Source organism: Colletes latitarsis, chromosome 10 (assembly GCF_051014445.1).
Source record: "Colletes latitarsis isolate SP2378_abdomen chromosome 10, iyColLati1, whole genome shotgun sequence".
NCBI lineage: Eukaryota > Metazoa > Arthropoda > Insecta > Hymenoptera > Colletidae > Colletes > Colletes latitarsis.
The window spans coordinates 24,637,409-24,657,811 of record NC_135143.1 but is presented as its reverse complement, the minus strand read 5'-3'; the positions used below and the strand labels follow the sequence as shown (position 1 = coordinate 24,657,811).

The window sequence follows — 20,403 nt, the reverse complement described above, 5'->3', positions numbered from 1 at the left end:
CTTGTTACATTAATCGTTCTTTTTTTGTCGTAATAATTTCATGGAATGAATTATTGTTGTCTCGTATATACAGTAACTTCTATAAGGTTTTGAATGACAATGTGTATTATAACATTGTAAATAATTTATTAATATACCCATGTATAGCTGTATTCATACAATAAATGTAAAAAAGAATTAATGCATACTATTGTTATCAAATAAATTTCCAGTCACCATAAATAATAAATCATTATGTTATAAGTCCTACAGCAGTATTAAATAATATTAGAAATGAACTGCACCTACGTATATTTGTGAATATAAGTCATATAGATTAGTACAAATTGTACATAACTTGATCCTTAAATTTAAACTTTTCAACTAAAGTTTCCTACAACTTTGAACTGTAGTAGTTTATTTAAGTTATTATATGTTAAGCACTTCATTAAAGCACGCGTTTGTAACTTCATATTTTTTAAAAATGGATTTTTTTTTTCTTGGTAATACTTAACTCCATCTGGTACAAACTGAATGTTACTAACGTCATCTTTGGCAGTTAATTATTCTTTGATCTGCACCTTAAATAGTTAAAAAAAAAACATTTCCCTCTAAAAAGCAAGCACAATTTTCATATATATATTAGATCTATAATAAATTTCGTTTAGAGAGCAAGTACTTATAGTCAATTAAAATCTGCGTTAATTACATCATTTCATTTCGTATTCAGTCTAAATGGTCAATCTTTGTACATTGTTGTTTGCTTATTCGATACTCGATTATTTTATTTTATCCTTAATTTATCTGATTGTCTACTCTGCTATTTATTTTTGTTTCTCATAAAAATTTACGTCTTAGCATCGTACAATGTATCAATAAAAGTATCATTGTATTTGGGTTTGATACGAATGCACGTAGTAAAAGGCAGATCTGATTCAGGACGGTGTGACTTAATACTTCAAATGTATTTACACTCTTCCAAAAGGCACGTTTTCCTTCGCGTTATACGAAGTATTGTTTTCGAGAAAAAATGCAAAGTTATTTTCTTGTAATAAAAACTACATTACGATCGAATCTTTTTCCGAAGTAAACCTCGTGTCCAATAATACAAATGTAAATTAATAAGGACAGAACTTCTAAATAACTTATCATAAGTAACTTATATTACTTATTCATGGCAACAAATTTTTTTTGTCATGGAAAGTACTTTTAATTAAATGAAATTTCCGGTTATCTTACTGTTGATTGCAACCATTTTTTACTCTACGCTTATGTTTCTCTTCGTGACCTTGGGACGGGGATTGAATTTGGTTTCGTCGTTGTCCTTGTATAGGCATGTAACACGGCGCGTCGTAATTCATAAGCTCTTGTGGCGGTGTAGGCAATGCATACGTTGGGCTTACTGTACTGCTCGAACTACTCGAAGTGTGTCGGTGCGTATTTCCATTATAAGTAGGATCGATAATTGCAGCCACGTTTGGTACTTCTCGTATACTTTCGGTTGGGTCATCTAATGTCTGTATTTCTTCAGGATCAGGATACTGCTGGCAGTTTAACGAATATTGCATTCTGCTTTTACTTGGTGTACTCTTCAAGTCCAGCTTATCTGGTCTTTGAGGTTTTTCTTTAAGATTTTGTTCTTCCAGTTTCTCGAGTTGTTGTCGCTCTAACTTTCTTTGTCTTGCTCTTTCCCTTGCTTTCCTGACTTTCGCACGTTCTTTTTCTTGAAGCATGCGTGCCAATTCAGCATCCTGTGCTTCCATTGCAATTTTTTGATCCTGCAAAAATTGATCGTCGATACGACTATCATGATTGTCTATAGCGTTTTCTTCTTCTTGTTGCTGTAATTTTCTTGCCAATTCCTTTATTTAACAAACAAACGAATGAATTAACAAACACAAAGTTACAATAAATAATTCTCTAACAAACAAAGCATATTTTATATGTACCTCATCTTTCTCTTCTTGAATATGTCGTTTAATTTCAAGCTGTGTTGCCTCGTCATCTAATCTAAGTTGCAATCTCATTTGTTCTTGTAATTCCCGTTCTTTTCGTTTTTCTTCCCGTTCCAAAGATAATGCAACCTGTCTTGCGATAAGCGCGTCTCTTTCCTCCCTAAAAAAAAGCAGATGGTTTGAAAGAAACTTTGAATCAACAAGAATTATAACAATGTGCCCAACAATTTTAATACTGACTGTTGCTGAACATAGCTCTGGTATTTCAATGTTTCCAATTCCTGCTCTACGCGCGCCCTTGGTAAATCTTCCCTGACTTGCGCGTTGCGAACTTTATTACCGGTATAGTGCTCTCTGACTGTGGAGTATAGTAATACAAATTAGGTACAACCAATAGTATTGTAAAAAAATGTCAATATATTCTAAAATTCTTACTTTCTTCATCCTGAAGACGGTAAGCGAGCGCTCCATCCTCGTGTACCAACCACTCTCGACAAACTGCGACATTGTCAAACGAGATTGCATTAGAGATGCCAGTCAAATGAGTAATCATAATCAAGATCGACAGGAGAAATTTAAAAAAGAAACTGCCGTACCTTCGTTCACTCGACCAGCCTTCGGTAGCGTATCCGAACTCGCTACAGATTTTGCCATCTTGCATTAGCTGCTCTTCCTGTTGCTGAAGAATTCTTAACTCGCCCAACTTTCCTGTTTACAACCACCTTACGGAAACCATACGTTGTTTTCTCTCCATCTTGAATAGCATTGAACAGCAGTGAATATCCCCAATCCCCACCACTCCGTTAAACGCGAAGGAAATTCGTCGTTACTAGTGTTGCCGTCGATGCACTCAATTATGCCTGGCCACACTGCTACCCCTCCATTTGACACACTAATGTAGGTAGATACAGGGTACAGCCACGGTTGAACGTGAGCTCCGGCGCTTCGGACCACTTCGAGGATTCGAAAAAGAAGGAAAATGTAAGTCTTTCCTTCTTGCTCTCGAAAGAGCTGAAATCCGACACGTCATCCGGCATATGATTTCGAATCTCCACTACCCAGGCATTTTTATTTGTCAACCTCGTAAAATGTTTATCGTTTTAGAACAATGTTTTCGCTTAAAGAACGGTGGCTTTAAAAATTATATTGCACTTGCAATGGTCATTGAAATATGTATCATGTAATACTAGAATAATTATGCAGAACAATTCACTTTTAGATTAGTCATAACTTCAAACATTCTAATTCAAGTTATTGCCAAAATGCAATATGTATCTATCCAAATATGCTTGAAGCTTAAGCAGTTAAAGTGTTGTTTCTAATTACACATATAAAAAGTACAGAATTAAAGGATAATACAGAAAATATAATTGCTCTATGCCTATTTAACAAGTAATATTTCATTCCTGCTATAATATCACATTAATTACATTTCACAACTCTGCTTCTTAACTTTATGGTACAGCTCTATGTACTTGAATTCATATTCAAATTCTGTAGCTTCATATTAAGGCTAATAGTCAAACTTTTGAACATTATTTATATTAAAAATAGTTTACACAAATCTCTTAATAATTGACTTTCATCAATATTTGAACCGGTCACTTGCCAAATCGATTCACAAAAGGAAAAGGAAAGAAATTGATAATGTAATATACATTCTTTCTTAAGGTTTCTTTTAAAATTCCTTTCTATCAATTTTTAGTATTGAACATAATTATTAAGGAAATTTATTTTAAATATTAAAAAGTTATATACTGATCAAATATATTAATCGCTTTGGCTTGTGAACAGCTTATTTGATACTCTTTGAAGTTTTAGGACGAAATAATTAATTACTACGTCGTACGTCCTTCTTAGTACATGCGACTTTTGTTTAAAATATTTTTTACACGTAGCGAACAATTTACTGACAATTCAAGGTGATCAAATTACGTGACTCCGCTCTATATAAAACGCTCCGGGATTTTGATCGTTCGGTAATTTGTTATGAAACAAAGATGATATCCGTCGATGCAGTTGAAATGATATTCACACCTGTAAAACGATATTTCGAATAAATAAAGTTTCATTAATTGTATTTCGGAAAACTCATGTTATCGTATACACTTTTCAATTTGCACAATATACTTTGAACAATGTCAATATTTTACGAAACGAGAATTTGAAGGGCAGCTAAATATTTCAAGCACTAAATTCTGTCGACGGTCATCTGCTTAAACAAAGCTGTATTAAACACGGCGAATATCGCGATTGTACGAACATTGCGATACTTCCCCCATGAAGTGTGACAAGAGGGCCGAGGAAACAGCTGTTCTGCTGCTGCTGCTGGATGGTTGATTTGACAGGGAGGTCGAAGGATAAGCGAATGTTGTTTTATCTAGACTTAACGCTTTTAAATGATATCGCGAATATTCCGTGGAAAAAATGAGAATGTCGCAGTTAAGAGAAAATTGCAAATCGACACGCTGAAAATTTTTAACGACAAGTAAGAGAATCCATTCTGTATCGTAACCTCTTCTGTTAACCTTACGCGCGTTTGCCTCTCCAATATTTGTTTTCTTTACGAGCGTCGTGTTACGTATATTGACAAAATACAATGCTGCGAAATTTTCTGATCCTCTCACGAAAAATAAAACCCAAGTTTCTTTGTGCAGTGATTTATAGCTCCGTATAATGACTCAAAATTAACAATGAATTAGTAACTGGCTCATTACTTGAACCATTGTCACGCAAAAATTAATAATATCATGGTTCTCGGTACACACCCATCTTATTGAAACGTATTTCAAGTTCCTTGCTTGATTTTCGAATTAAATACTTTGCGCGAACGAAATATTATTTTTGCTTGCAACCTTGATTCAGAGTTTTTCAAAATTTATTAGTATTAAATTGCATTACTTTTCGTATTTATCTGATTCCTTTTATACATTTCTCAATAATTCACTGGTTTCTTTCTAATTTTTAAATATACAATAAATTGCATGGTATGTTTGATTGTTCTACTTACGATTTGTAATATTACAGTGTAGTAGAATTAAGGGAAGATGTGGAGTATCAGGTACAGTTCAATGCTGGGGAAAGAGGAATGGCTATTATGGTTTCTTTATCACCAGAGTTTCCACTGGAAAAACCAGTGCTCAGAGTTTCTCCTCCAATAAATCATCCATGGTGCAATGAACATAGCGAGATCACAGGAGCACCAGGATTGCTAAATGTAAAAACTTGTTTATAGATACTTTGATTGAAACTCCAGAGACTACTCTGTTTCGTATATTAGTTTACAGTGCACAGCGATCTTGGTCGGGTTGTCCAAGCTATTATCAGAGAGTTCAGTAAAAATCCTCCGCAACTATTGAAAGATGTATCTCCAGGATCTGTAAAATCGCATAATGGTAGGTAAATATATTGTCAAATATGTAATTGAAAGGAAGGAAATGAACAATGTTTATCTTTAATTATGTTGTTGTAGATCTGCAAGGAAGGAATTCTCCATCTTATTCCATGCAACAATATCCGGAAATTCCATCTACGTCGTATAATTCTTACTACACCACGCAGTATCCACAGTTTTCGTCCGGTAGTGGAAGTACTAGCATTTACAATTACAATCACACCAATTCAAGTACTCAATACATGGCGGACGGTCATGCAAAATTTGGCTCTCCATCGCAACATTCGACATACATTACAAGTTCGACAAGCAGCTCACTACATAATACAGACTCGGCAAGATACAACTCGAATCACCAGGGGACGTATTTGAACTCCCACTATGTGAACGCAAATTACCACCAGCAGTCGTTGTCAAATCAAGTGCAAACGAAACCACAACAGAGCGTAGCGTTCCCAGAACTAAATAGCTTATCTAACGAGGAATTGAAATTACTCAACGAAGACGACGACAAGCTGGACGAATTCTTAGACAAACATTCCAAGCTAAAAGACGTTAACGTGGAAATCGACGATGCAATAGATTGGGTCCAAAAAATTGCCGGTAAGTCCACTGTTAATAGATCAAAGGGCGATCCTATAGCACGCGAAACTGAAATGGTAGATATTTCGAACAATTAAATTATTTCATTGTTTAACATAACAGGTATTAATTAAAATTTGTGTTAATGCTTTGTTTACATTTCCAGAGGCCAATGTAGCCAAAGAACCTGAACTTAGAGAATTGCAGTCTGACGTAGCGAATAAAGTGCAAACGGTGGCTGCGCTGAAGGCCAGATATGATCAATTGATACAACGATATAACAAACTATCCGAGGTGTTTACTCCGGATCACATAAAAGAATGCTTGAGAAAGGCAGCGGATGAGAGTCACGAGGAGAGCGAGAGAATCGCCGAGAATTTTCTGAACAGAAAGATCGATGTGGAACGATTCCTCAGTACGTACATTGAATGTAGAAAGTTAGGTCAAGCGAGACGAACTAAAGAGGAGAAGCTGGCACATCAACTGAATGAATTAAAACGGGCCGGTTATTAAAACTAATTGTATAATGACGTCTTTTTTCTATGAATCGAACAAAACTGTAAATAACGCCTAGTTAAATTAAACGATACTGTGAATTCGAACGGCATTCGTGTTTACCAAATATTCTATAGGACAAAGGCACTCGCTGGCAGAGAACACTTTTATAACATATTGCTACGTTGCATCACTGCTTGTTGTGCTGCGTCGAAATTAGTTCGATTGTGTTTGTGCATTCCCATTCAAGAATGATCGTGAACGTGGCGTGAATCAGCTAAAAAAGTATTTATATGTGTAAAGAAATGAAAAAAAAGTGCTGGTTTGTATCGAGAAAAACTATATGTAATGCTTGAATTAATTTTAAGATGTACTTATCTTTCCATACAGAAAATATCTGTTGAATGATATTCAGTATGCTGCTGTTTCCTCTACGACATACTACAATTGCATCGACATCACTCTGACAAAGCACTTTTTTTTACTGTAAATAAACGTGCGATAAAACATGATTAAATCGATTTTTCAAAGTTTTGCCATTTTGGTGATGTTAATCTAATTACTTATCCTACAGATGTTCCTAATACATTGTAACATATATTTGAATCTGTATAGAAGCGTGAAGTCTGAAGATTGAGAAAATGCTTTCGTTTCTTTTTTTTCTTCTGTTTTTATAAACTGTGGTGTATGTAACCCCGATTATGAGGTTTGTTATTTAAAAACACAGCTTAAGTTTCGGTAATATAAGGATCCGTGTTAAAAACACGATGATATAATTATATAGAAATCATAAATTGTAAATAACTTAAGAAAAGAAAACAGGTTTTTAATAAAAAAAAAAAATGTGAAGAAAGTAAATAAATTCGAACAATGGTACTAATAATCATTTCAATGGTATTATCAAAGCGATATAAATATAAATGTAACTTAATATTTTATTTTCGTACAAACACTTAACGGATTTCTATATGTATTCGCGCCCCTATTCCCATATTAGAAAAATAACATTAACAAAGGGTACACGTTTTTCTCGTAAATAGGTATACCGCCACACACTTCGATATTAAGCTTGCAACTAACATTGCTATGTGACAGGTGATCGTGTACGAAGACACATTTATAAAGTATCTACACGTTTTTTTTTTACTGATAATACATATTTAGTTTAATTACTGTTAAAAATTTCATATGACTCGTCGAACCGATCAAGGATCGACGAATGAAATCATTATGTATCGAGTACCACTAGTAACTCTGAGTCCTTCATGGTAGTGTGTTAGTCTTCCAGGATGCATCAACATCCAACCCGGCTTCGCATCGGTCACGGAACAATTGTATCGGATGAACCTACAACCTCCACCCTCGTAATCTATTCCCGCTCTATTCAGAGCGATATTGATAGTATAAGTTGAACTATCATGGTGTGGTTTTAACGATGGCTGCTCATCCGGGTGATACCTCACGACGAAATTCATCAGGGCGCGTGGTGGCTGTTTATTTGCATAAAAAAAACAATGAATTACCAACAAATTCAATTAACACTAAATCTAATTGCATAATATTTCAGTAAGTACACTGCTCAAAATAAGTAGAGTAGCACTGAATCAATTATATGGAGCTAACTATATACAACTACTGATAAAAAATGTGATCAATAAACGAAGAGTGAGTGCAACCATTAGATAATTGTCCAACTAGAAACTAAGGATGCAAGTGAGAAATGATTCATAATACAAAAGCCTATCACCAATTTGCTATGCAATTGATTTACAAAAAAAAAGGATCTCGTAATTTGATATCGGTGCGTTTAAAAATCTTGTGTGGCCAACAAAAACCTAGTCCCGAATTTCCAATGGTTTTTGTGACTCTTACGTTCGAATCGTAGCCTACAAAAACAAGTTCTTGCAAAGGGCTGACATATTCGGAAAGAAAGTATAACCAAGACTCGTGGAGGTCAACTTGTCTCATATGAATATCTCGCGTCGGTACGGCTTCATATCCGCCATCGATGCGTGGATCCTAAAAATGATCGATACGTGCATTAAAAAACTGATGATATCTTACGTCATGGTAATATCCGGTGAACACAAGTTCCTGCAGAGGCCTAACGTACTCCTTTAAGAAATATAGCCATTGCGATTCATAGTTCACTTGAGTCATATGAATATCACGAGTAGGTACATTTTCATAACCACCCGTTAATCTTGGATCCTGTCGAAAAACAGTGTTTCTGCATTTTTTATCGTTGTGAACATTAGCAAGCCAAACTTACAATTATAACAGTGTATATACTACGAGGATTGATTTGTTGAAAAAATAAATATAGAAAATATTTAATTATCATACATTATTTGTTCCATCGGACCACTTTCCAAACGCCTCCATAACTTCTACCAACTCCTTCGCGAACCGCTCATTGACTATCGGAAACCAGAACACGTCTGGACAGGGCTGTTGAAAACATTTAATCGAATTATTAACCTGACAGTTTACAGACTTACGGAACAAGAATTGTAAGAATTAAACATTATTCAAACAAGAATCCAAAATGTATTTATAAGACTTGCCTGTAAGGGTATTTGTTTAGGATTAAAATTCTCAGAGTAATTTTCGTGTATGTATTTTGCCTCCCAGTCTAATTTGTTGTCAAAAATTTGGTATAAGTCAGGATTGGTCATAGCGGTATCGTAACTATTCGGATCGACTAGATGTCCAAAGTCAAGTCTGTTAGAAACGTACATGAAAATGGATCGTTCCCTATTAGCATGAGCAAACGCCATATCCGTGTCCAAATCCCACTCCAAATAGGATGGACGAGTCTCTTTGTTGCTTATCAGAGTGGCGTTAATTAGATAGCAGTTGCTGATGAAGGGCACGTTCCACAGCCCTCTGTAAGAAAAAGACAATATCAGTTGTTCCTTGCTGTGATCTTATAATTATTATGGATATTAACTATTAAGGAACATCACTGGAGACTACTATAATAATTCCGGTTTTCGACCGTAAACGTATAATCATCGGTGCGGTAATATGTAGTTTGTTGACCACGGGCAACAATGTTGTTTGTCAAAGGTCAATATTTAAATATTTTATAAGGCAATCAGTGTATGCTACCACGATTGGTCAACGAATATATGTATAGTGACAATGGGTTATATATAATTATCCAATTGAGATTCATAACTCTGTCACCAGCGACGACATACACATCGAGCTCTGTTCATTTATATTTTAGGCTGTAGGGACAGGAGGAATCTGAAGATCTTGCTCAGCCTCTGAATCGAAGAAGTCTTGCTGAATAATTGTTATGCATTTAGAAGCCGTAAAGTTCAACAAGCATACCGAGAACTGATTCTGTGTCAAAGTGTAAACAAGACATTTGATGATCAGTGTATCACAGAGAATTATTTGAACAATTCTGTGGAATAATACAGATACCTAGTGCGTATTTATCGAGATTCTCCGAGAAAACAAGATACATACATGTGTACCCGCTTCATATAAACCGCGCAAAGGAACTCTATCTATTCGAGACAAATGACCAAACGCAAATTTTTGTATTTGTTCTTGTTTATTGTTTTGCTAATGACTGCAGACGCAGCAAAAGGTGGAAGAAGCAGTGGAAGTTTTGAACGCCGTAGCGGTAAATTATATGCTTCGGGGATGCCCATTTTGATCCCTCATCGAAATCCAGCTAGCTTTAATTACTACGAGAACAAAGATGTGAGTTCTAAACAAACAAAAACACAATTTTAACACCGTAGATATCTATAAGAATACCGATTCGCACGCTTAACGTCAAACTTTGTCTAAACCCCAATTATTATAGGGGGCGAAAATAGTGAAATCCTCGCACTTTGAATTAGATTACATTCTGGGGAGAAAAATCACTTTCTTCTGCATGGCCACTGGATTTCCAAGACCCACGATCACCTGGTTGAAGGATGGAATAGAATTGTACCATCACAAATCTTTTCAGGTATTTGTATCGTTTAGAACTTTGAAAATACAATCGTGTGCAATAAAACATTCAAATCCTGCATATTTGCAGGTACACGAATGGCCCGTTGGTAACGACACATTGAAGTCAAAGATGGAAATTGATCCTGCTACGCAGAAAGATGCTGGATATTATGAGTGCCAAGCGGATAATCAGTACGCGGTTGATCGATACGGCTTCAGGACTGATTATGTCATGATCTCTTATTAAAATTCGTATACTTTCAGTTTCGTGATTATGTTACCGTTGACAATGGTTCATTAATATTATGACTGTAGATATCAACTAGAACTATATAAATATTTAATGGCTCCTCGAAAGTTACGAATAAACTTTGAGTATTTCAAATCTGTAATTACAATTGAAGTAACTGACTCAATTACAATTGTAATTAATTCTATCCAACTCTCGTATAAACATGTACAAATGCAGGCAAATGTATCAGTATTAAGAGATAAGGAAACTTATTGTTCATAAGAAAATAATAAAGAGTTATACAAATAAAATTGTATTAGAAGACTGATTAGTAATGCCAGTTAAGGCCTATTAAGCAATTACTTGCTCAATTAAAATGTAACTATAATTATACATATACATATGTGTAAGTAAAACGTGCAAAACACCTCGCTGTTTTCTTTGACGCATATACTTCGTTGCTATTAAGAATTCAATGCATAACGACACACTTGGAAATTTAGAGTTCCCCCAGCTCTTATTCATTAAATCGCAATTGACTCTCATAAGGGTGGTACGTTTGTTGCGTGAAGCATAAAACATATTTAAAATGGTTCGACAATATAAATCTATTTAATAAATTGTACAATCACTTCGAAGTTCCATTCAATAAAAAAGAATGAAATTTTAGTACAATACAACTTTAAATAGAAATCTAAACGGTCCCCCATTCCCTTCAAGGAAAGTGAAGTTTCTGCACAATTCGAATCAATCAACATAAGCTAACAAAATAATAGAAATGAATGAAATCCAAAGGTGGCTGTAACAAGCCATTTTATTGTTATCTTTAATTCTGTGTTGCTTGAACTTGGTTGCAGTGATATTATATTAAATAGACATTAAGTAGATTTGGAATTCGTTGATGACCGAGTTGCAATAGGTGTCAAAGGAATAATTTGCACACGTACACGCTATACAAGTACAGTTCACCAGCATTTGCCTATACGTTTGTAATAGATAGGAGAGGACACTAGGGGAGTAATGAGTAGGTGGCTGTCAGTTGCATTGGAGTTCCGTGTGATCATCGTACGTTGCCTGTGCTCCGTGAGTATCTGCGACATGTCAGTATGGACGAATGTTGCACAATATTTGAAATATCGTCCTATCTTGACGACGAAGATCAATAGTAAAAACATGGATTAAACATCAAATGATTCTCATTTCTTTAGCTATGTTGATCCCTTAGGTTTCAAATTGTTTGTTTCTGCGAGACTTTACAAGATTTTATGCGCAACATCTTGCAAAACACAGGAATTTCAAATATTGTTTCCATTGTTTGTTTCTTTTTTTAAACATTAATTTAAATTTTTCTACATTTTTCTATTCCTTCAAAGACTCCCGATCGCTAACTTAACTTTTATTTTGCTAATTTTCCTCAGACCGTCATGTCACGTTTTATGGTGATACTATTTCTGTTAATCGTATTGCTGCTGAACAGCCAGGAGGTTCTCGGTCGAAGGGGACGAGGCAGAGGTAAAAGCAGATCGCGCGTTCAGATAGGATTGCCTATAACTGGAAAGTACCGTGATCCAGAAAGTGATCAATATTACAACAACCATAACGTAAGTCGATCTACACATGTAATCAATAATGAAACTCTAGACTGCTTGTTTCGTAAAGCTCAACCAATATTTGTCTAGGGCGCAAAGATATTGCTGGCGTCGCACTTCGACTTGGAGTATGTTTTAGGACACAAAATCGCTTTCCTTTGTGTCGCACGTGGAAATCCACGCCCACACATCACATGGTTTAAAGATGGTGCTGAGATTTACACTCATCTCTACCTACACGTTAGTATACTTAATTCTGGAATAATTGAACATGGGAACCGGATAACAGCGAATATTTGGTGTACAGGTGCACGAATGGCAAGTTGGAACAGATAAAGTAAAGTCAAAACTAGAGATTGATCCTGCTACTCAAATGGATGCTGGGGTCTACGAATGCACAGCCGACAATATGTACAGCATCGATCGCAGGTCCTTCAAGACTGACTTTTCTATTGCTTTCGATTAGGTATACATCCCCTTAGTAGTTTAGAAAAAGTAATCATAGATTATATCTTTAGAAGTATGAAATAATCCTCCAGATATACAGCTTTTGTATATCAAATTAGACAATAAATTCAATTCACTGGATTGAGATGTATCCTGATTACTTACCTCCTTTCATTTTTCACGATCTCCATATAATCGAAGCTCCGAGCATAAAATCCGTTACCCATTATCGCGCCCCAAAAGTTACTCCACATTTTATATGGTCTGACCAGCAACGGTGCAATAATTCCTCGTTGCTGCTCTACCAAGAGTTCCAGCGTGTATTCATTATCCAGATGGGATATGGAGTCGACCGAAAAGTATCCAGAACACCGGTTCAACAAGCAATGATCCCTAAGAAAGAGTTTTTATTTCAAAAGAAGAAGGATATTGTAAACCAGCTTCCATGGTTAAATTAAATGTTTTACACGTACATGGATAAATTTCTGGCATCAGCTTCGCTTATACCATCGCTGGGACGAATCCGCTTGCTACTATTATATACCCTTTCAAATTTCTTCATAAATTTGTCCACTATGGGCTCATGATACTCCACAGCGTTATGAAGGAACAGATGCAACTTTGATTTTGGATAAATTTGCCTGTATATTTTTGTCAGGAATTCCTCCAAGAAAGGAGTAGGTTGTTCAATGAATATGGCGATTAATATAATGGGATATGTTTCTGGTTGTGTTTTATTCAATTCTATTGTGCCCTCCCAACACTCTAAGCATCCATCTTCAGTATTCCAAGCTTGGGCCAAGTAATTGCTCAGAGCATTCAAAGATAATTTGCTGTTACCATTTCCATGAAGTACTAGAGGTTGAGTGTTATAAACAGTGTTTTGAAGAGAAGTCTTTCTTCCTTCAAATTTCAATTCCACATCGGCTGTACAATATAGATACGTTAACATAATGCAATACTTTTATTAAATATGAATATCTTCAAATATTTTTGAGTATATTCATCGCCGTTCGATTTGTTTGCTTACCTACAGCAGCATAAAGATTCTGGAATATTTCAGATTTATGGTCCAACTTTATTTGATGCTGTTCTCTCAATTTTTCATTGAGGTACGCGTTAGTGTAGAATAACTGATCGTCATCTGTATTTTTTATCGGAGCATACGTTATCATTGCATAAACGTCCGAAGCATAGCCTATAAAGCTTCCAGAATTTAGGAATCGCTTTCCGCGAGTTGCGAGGGGATACTTGGAAGCCAATGATTTATCTGGCCAACAAGATCCTTCAGCAGAGAATAAAACTCTTGCATCCATATTCTTGAACTTGCCAATAATTTCTTCTACTCCACTTAGAAATATCACGTCATAACTAAAATGTGAAGATAGTTATTAAAGTATGAGGGAACAATGATAACTCAAATGTGTTAGGTATAAGGATAACAGCAAGCAAACCTGTCTGTGAATATCACAATTCTGTCTTTGTCAAATTGATATTCCTCCAGAGCTTTTTTCAAAAGATTGACTTTGTAGCCTCCTCCAGGACCAGTTTTTATGTTACCACCCTGCCAAGATTCGCCGAAACCAAGCACGTTCAAGTTATCGCGGAATCCATAGATATCCACAGATCTGAGATATCTGTTGTAGCCATCTGTCTTGTTGCTAGCAACAGTGAACACGAGAACATCTGTAATGCAATCGATTATTTAATACGCTGCTTTTTGGCTTTAATCTGGAGATGGTTAAAGAAGAATAATTTTTAGGTTCAAGTCATTTTAAGCATCTAGCCAACATTCATTTTAATTTAGAACACGACAATGTCAGTTCCATCGCGAACCACATAATATGGAAAGTTAAGTAATTAGTCGTGCATAAGGTCATGGTTCTGTAACTTTCATAATGCAGGGTATGCTTGAATAAATATTTGTCAAAAAAATATTTTAGACCGTGACAGAGTGAACATGGCTACCCGTGAACTCGAGGAACGTTTGTCTATTTTTAGCGTAATATCATCAACGCATGGACTCGGTATGCTGAACAAGCAGAGAAACCGTTCCCATAAGCATTACATTTTCGATGTGACATCATGATCTGAATGCAATAGTAAATGAATTTCTCAGCTGTATTAAGATTCACATCATCTCTCAACAAAATCGGCAGACTCGTGGAAAAGATGAACGTAAATTCAAGTCCATATTTTCTTAACGAGGAGGAAATCGGCATCGTAAATTACGCGACATAATAAATTTGAACAATTTCGTTCCTCTTATAATATACGAGAGAGTGAGAGAGCACACGGTTTTACAGCTTACCCACTTTCCCTACTTATTTTATTTTCAATTTTTTTTCAAAAGAATCGAAGATTTCATCTTATTACACTTAATTTGTGAGAATAAATTCTAAATACATACAGTGGAATTCCTCACTGTACCAGCAATGAGTTAAATATGTATCCTGCTATTTTTTTAATTATCAATAACTCGATAAAAAGGTATACAAAATTATGTTAAACGATAAAAATTGTACTGTCATATTTTTTCAATTATATTTGAAGAGTTTAATTAATTTATGAAGTGATTTATGAAGGTGAATATAAAATTACAATACTTACACTATGGACAATGCGTGGGTACACATGTAGGCGTGTATGTATTTATTTACGACATCTTTGCAACATAAAACTCTTGTCAATGTCATTACAATTATGTTTCTTTCTGTGAATGAATTTAGCGATGAAAAATCCAAGGATTGTGGAATCTCAGAAGTCGCGTATATTAAAGCGTGACATGACCGGAAATGAGACGATAACGACACTGTGCTCGGTCCAGTTATCCACCGGACAAGAGAAGATACAAGTTAAAAGAATTATTAAGCGTTTCTTTGTGCGCTGTCAAAGTAACGCAATTATTTTATAATTTCATTTATACAGTTTTAGATCGTTGTTATTTGTGTCATATTATATCAAATGCTACAGGTTAACATATATGTATATTTCATTGATTGAATGTTATAGATGAAAGCGTTCGAATATTTTCGTGTATGAGTGTATTTTTACAACGGACGTTGTAATATCCGTCGTAACGCGCATCGTTTCAACGCTTGTGTATCCCCATCCCAAAGAAGAGGCATCGTGTTGCAATGTAGAGATTTAAAACGTTTCGTTGCGATGTGCCTGCGCCATGATCTAACTTTATTCAATTACTGCTGCAACTGAGCTGTATAGCAACCGAATAACCATGGTGATGTAAGACTTATTTGTTTATTTTAATTACTCGGCCGATAACGTAAAACATAACATTTTGTTGTTGAAATAACTGCGATTCTTATTCTCAATTCTGCAAATTTTATTCTCGAATAACGGATAAAAATGTTAGATTTAATATTTGTTTAAAAAATGAATTAAATATATACAGAAGTTAGTACTAATTATTTACTCCGTTTAAAGAGTGAATATTAGAAGTATTAAATAGTTCGATGATTTGTTTTTTATTTTACAACATTCTCGATTACAGTAACGTTATTTAGCGTATTATATATAGTGTAAATTATCAACAAGAATCCAGAACTAGACCCCTCGTAGAGAATATTTCTTCTAACTTGTGTTAATTCCAGTATCGTAAGGTTGTAGTAAAAAAATAATAGCGATAAGACGATCCCTTTTTTTCCGGTAAAATTATGTCATGGATAAGAATATCGTGTCTCGCCTGCAAATGGACCAAAGGAGGTCAACTATCCTCAGTCCAGTTGTCCGATAAACGAGATAAAACGATTTCGCAACAAAATTGTCAATGGTATTTACCATTCAACAAATACTTTTCGAACGCAAACTTTTAAAAAAATTAAGTAACTTTTAAGACAATCCGACGACAGTTTCGATACTGGAGAAGACCCACAATTCGTTCGGATCAACGTACCCAAAACTTTCCCTGTCAGACGACCACAAAAAGAAGAGTAAATACTTTATTACAAGCAACCATTTTTTGAGAATGTATTGGAAGGTTTCTGTTATAGATTAACGTAAACATTAAAGAATTATTTTATTATGAACCGGATCCTCTCGAAGTAAACAATAATCGGAAAATATCAGTAGAAAATTTTAAACGAAAAATTTGGTTCAACAAACAGTGGCGTACAATTACATATAACCGGTTTGTAAAAATTTACAAAATGGACAGTACCCTCCTACGGTTCGGTTAACTTTATTTTAAATCATGTGTAAGATTAATGATTAATAACGATAACGAAAGATTCAATGTACCCTTGCTTCATGTAAATCGATTGAGATATATTTTCAAAAATAGCAGGATAAGCGTCAACAAATAACTACCCTTCTGTTCGAGGGGCTGAAAGTGCAAAGCTATTTACCATCTATGTTCGTTGATGGTGGAGTCTCGCTGACCACGTGGTATGTGAGAAATAAGCACCAGAGAAGAGAGCACCCAACGTTTTTTACACGCATTTCGAATCGATAAGAACCGCGTACAACAAGTACCGACGAGCACATCGAATACACTGTTCCAACTAAGGCAAGCCTCGAACGGCGGAAAGCAAGTCCGCCGCTACTCCCACGCTTTTTGAACGAAAGTTACTATCTCCGACGAGTACGTTCGGTGGTCAGTTATTTGCTTGCTGTTTCAGACAACGCGACAAAATTCTCGCAGGCATATTCAACCGATGAAACGACTGTTTAAATGCTATCGAATTCGCATTTTCATTGATTTAATAACGACGGAAACGGCACGAACCGCGATGTGTATTGTACTGCATATGTTGCATATGCACCAACCTAACAACTTGCACTTCACTGGAATTACACTCTGAATCAAAGACACGTACAGACACTAGCAATTGAATACGGCTTTTACATAAGGTTGTCTTTAATAAATAAGGGAACCTATTAAAATATATATTTCGAAATTAATATCATTAAAGGTAACAGTCATTTGGAATTCCAGGTTTAAGCAGAATCTTTCAACAATGTGGACGTATTTTGATACTTAATATAGGATAGAAATAAACGAAAATTTTAATCATACCTTTGTAATGTTTGAAGTTTCAGAAATACAAGCCATTTGCCAAATAACAATTAAGAAACGTTAAATTCTTGTCCCGATGCAACAATTGCACACTTATCGACCGCATGGTATGCGTGATATGCGTGTAAAGATGTCGCTTTACAATGCGTTCGCATGAATCATCGAAACAGAACACGTGAACTTATTCGTAACCAATAAGAACGAATTTTGAAGTAACCAATGAAATCTCTTTTATCAAACAATTTCTCTTACGTTGGTTTGTTTATATTACTATTTGTTTATAAACTTACTTTATTGATTTAAAAGAATAAACTATATTTCGAAGTTAGTGATTGTTATGTTCATTGTAGAATGCAAATGATTTCACGACGATTATTTCACATATAGTAATATCGACTTATATGTGATTCGAGTATATTTATGGCGCCACCGTCGCCGGTACAGGTCGCGCCTACAGAGTCGGAAGCAGGAACTAAAACGGTAGACCTTTCACCTTATGGACTTTCGTGGCCCAATCTGACATACCGACCTGAAAATTCGGAGGTGATTTTAGCGGCCTCTTCTCATGGATGGCGGTCAGTTGAAAAACTATTTGCTGTATTAGTGATGAGCAGCAGCTGTAGTGGTACATAAATACATGTGAGTGACTATGGGAGGGATTGAAAAAGCAGTGTAGTATTCTCAGACGGCAGTTCATTGAGTTCATTCATTCATTCATTCATTGAGTCTAAACGACCAAATGAATTTCAATGTAATTTTAAATTTTTAAATCTGAAAAAATGTTGACCCAAAAACAAACTGTTACCGCGTCAGAAAAGACGGTAATGATGAACGTACCCTTAATCGCGATACCCTCTTCAGAGGAAGGAAGCAAAGATGGTATACTTTTGGAGAAGTAAACGTTCAGACGCATAACGTCTATGCATGTTACGTTTCATTTGAAGTCACCCGTAGAAGAGTAGAAGCTAGCTGGGACACAAAAATAGAAAATAAAATATCCCCCCTGGATGAAAAGTTGCTCCCTGAGGGATTTACAGCAACAGACAATTCCCTAGCGTTCGGCAACGTCGATACACTCGATGCCGTCTCAAAGACTGTTCTACAGGACGTTAGATTTCCCATTGACAAACAATCGGAAGGACTGGAGATGCAGCTACAATATAGTTCGCAAATTATCACCTTGGTCGATGAAGTCCTAAACTCTGTCTACGAAATATAAGATCGGTCTGGTCCGAGAAGCACTCAACTATGATCATGAAGTGCAATGAGCAGAGAGTTGAGCAACATGACATACTTCTTTGGCTTGAAAAGGAAAAGAACTGAAAGTGCCCCTGGTTTATGTGGGCTTGATGCCGAGGGTAATGCGTTCCCTGGTTGGATTACCTCCAGGAATGCAAATTTTTCGCTGAGACGTAGTGTTGATGCACCAGACTCGCGAAACGCCAGATACTTAGCCGACGCCAACTCCGCCGTCACCAGCTGCGCCGCTATCAGCTTTGCGACAACCTGAGCCCTTGAAGAGGCTGAAGAAGCGTAGGCAGAAACTGGATCCGCGCCTTCTTTTTGCGCTTTCGAGGGAGACAATTAGAAACGATAGCTGTGTCCGGTCGCAACTCAATTTTCAGTCGGGTTTTGTTCGCTAATCGACACAGTCGCAACAGTAAAATCCCAAAAAAGCATTTTGCTTACTGCTTTGTAATTCCTAATTGTTAGCGCTGTGTTGTTTAATTGTTTTCTTGTTATAATAAATCCACCTGTTATCTATTGTTAACACGTTTGTCTAACCCACCTTGCACACCAATTCGCATGCAACCCAGGAAGAAATAGTCGCGACTTAGGAACCTGACATATTTACGTACCCTTTACAACGATACCTCGAGATTCGATTATTGTCTCGTACCATCCAACAGTACTCTGTTTAAATATGTTCGAGAAGTCACCTTTGCACGACGCGTTTTCTTCATCGTCTCGTGTCGAATTGAAACAAACTTGCTCGGCCGATACGACGTGATTTACATAATTTAATAACAGGACACTAAACAATAAGTTTCCTTCCTTGCTCAACATGACTTTCGTACACAGTACACACGGTTGACAAAATTGTTGATTTAATTTATAAACACTCTTGGAGCTCCTTAATCAAATGTTAATAAAGATATGCGTTTAAATGTAAAAGAGAAAAAATGTTTTGTTACTTCTACTTTACCATAAGCAAATTTATGAACAAAGTACTAAGCATTATGCGTGGCCGATGAACCGAAAGAACTAAATCGATCCAGCTAGATGATCGAATTATTTATAAGTGAAATGGGAATTCGAAAGCGCGACGGATTACAGTTTTTGTTAAGTAAAAGAACAAACGATCGTATACTGTAACCGCGTATCTTTTTCTTCTTTCCACTTCCTATAATTTCAAAACATTTCTTTATAAAAAGAAAATCGAAGGTCCAAAATATGTATGCATTATTCATAAATCTAAAATTTACATTAAATCTATTGCAACACATTGTGCAAAATTTTTTTAATCTGTCAACTTCAGTACCTAAGATTTCTAATCACGAATTGCAGAGAAAATTATAACCGTGGAATAATAAGGGTTATCGTGTATGTAGGTAATTAAGTTAGCCTGGAGAACCAAACTAATGCCCAACAAATCGGATTAAGTCGATTTAATATGATTACTGGGGCAGCAGGGTAGACAATGCAGAGGCTTCTTTCACGTTTTGATGGAA

The 20,403-nt window shown here is 35.7% G+C and overlaps 4 protein-coding genes across 7 annotated transcripts; 2 read left to right on the top strand and 2 right to left on the bottom strand.

The window, feature by feature from the left end:
• Positions 1–106: 106 nt before the first annotated feature.
• Positions 107–2,716, bottom strand: LOC143346964 (uncharacterized). Its single transcript, XM_076775710.1, has 5 exons — positions 2,531–2,716; positions 2,370–2,432; positions 2,175–2,292; positions 1,929–2,094; positions 107–1,841 (listed from the first exon to the last, which is right to left on the bottom strand). The coding sequence occupies exons 1-5, from the start codon at positions 2,586–2,588 to the stop codon at positions 1,215–1,217; spliced, it is 1,032 nt and encodes a 343-aa protein (XP_076631825.1). The 5' UTR covers positions 2,589–2,716; the 3' UTR covers positions 107–1,214.
• Positions 2,717–2,812: 96 nt separating this feature from the next.
• On the top strand, positions 2,813–6,935 carry Vsp37a (Vacuolar protein sorting 37A). Of its 2 annotated transcripts, none has more exons than XM_076775708.1 (5): positions 2,813–2,915; positions 4,962–5,151; positions 5,215–5,329; positions 5,407–5,931; positions 6,077–6,935. In XM_076775708.1, the coding sequence occupies exons 2-5, from the start codon at positions 5,023–5,025 to the stop codon at positions 6,421–6,423; spliced, it is 1,116 nt and encodes a 371-aa protein (XP_076631823.1). In that variant the 5' UTR covers positions 2,813–2,915; positions 4,962–5,022; the 3' UTR covers positions 6,424–6,935. The 2 variants fall into 2 exon arrangements, with proteins under 2 accessions (XP_076631823.1, XP_076631822.1); XM_076775707.1 differs by lacking the exon at positions 2,813–2,915 and adding an exon at positions 3,709–4,422.
• A 387-nt stretch (positions 6,936–7,322) lies between these two features.
• Positions 7,323–17,916, bottom strand: Plod (procollagen lysyl hydroxylase). Of its 2 annotated transcripts, none has more exons than XM_076775706.1 (9): positions 17,672–17,916; positions 14,091–14,322; positions 13,667–14,007; positions 13,110–13,563; positions 12,802–13,029; positions 8,973–9,294; positions 8,752–8,856; positions 8,470–8,616; positions 7,323–7,895 (listed from the first exon to the last, which is right to left on the bottom strand). In XM_076775706.1, the coding sequence occupies exons 3-9, from the start codon at positions 13,950–13,952 to the stop codon at positions 7,611–7,613; spliced, it is 1,827 nt and encodes a 608-aa protein (XP_076631821.1). In that variant the 5' UTR covers positions 13,953–14,007; positions 14,091–14,322; positions 17,672–17,916; the 3' UTR covers positions 7,323–7,610. The 2 variants fall into 2 exon arrangements, with proteins under 2 accessions (XP_076631821.1, XP_076631820.1); XM_076775705.1 differs by lacking the exon at positions 17,672–17,916 and adding an exon at positions 17,001–17,532.
• On the top strand, positions 9,658–12,777 carry LOC143346965 (immunoglobulin domain-containing protein oig-4). 2 transcript variants are annotated; one of them, XM_076775712.1, is made up of 5 exons: positions 9,658–10,128; positions 10,235–10,384; positions 12,019–12,201; positions 12,280–12,429; positions 12,497–12,777. In XM_076775712.1, exons 1-5 carry the CDS (start codon positions 9,943–9,945, stop codon positions 12,653–12,655), a joined length of 828 nt encoding a protein of 275 aa, XP_076631827.1. In that variant the 5' UTR covers positions 9,658–9,942; the 3' UTR covers positions 12,656–12,777. The 2 variants fall into 2 exon arrangements, with proteins under 2 accessions (XP_076631827.1, XP_076631826.1); XM_076775711.1 differs by lacking the exons at positions 9,658–10,128; positions 10,235–10,384 and adding an exon at positions 11,581–11,683.
• Positions 17,917–20,403: the final 2,487 nt, after the last annotated feature.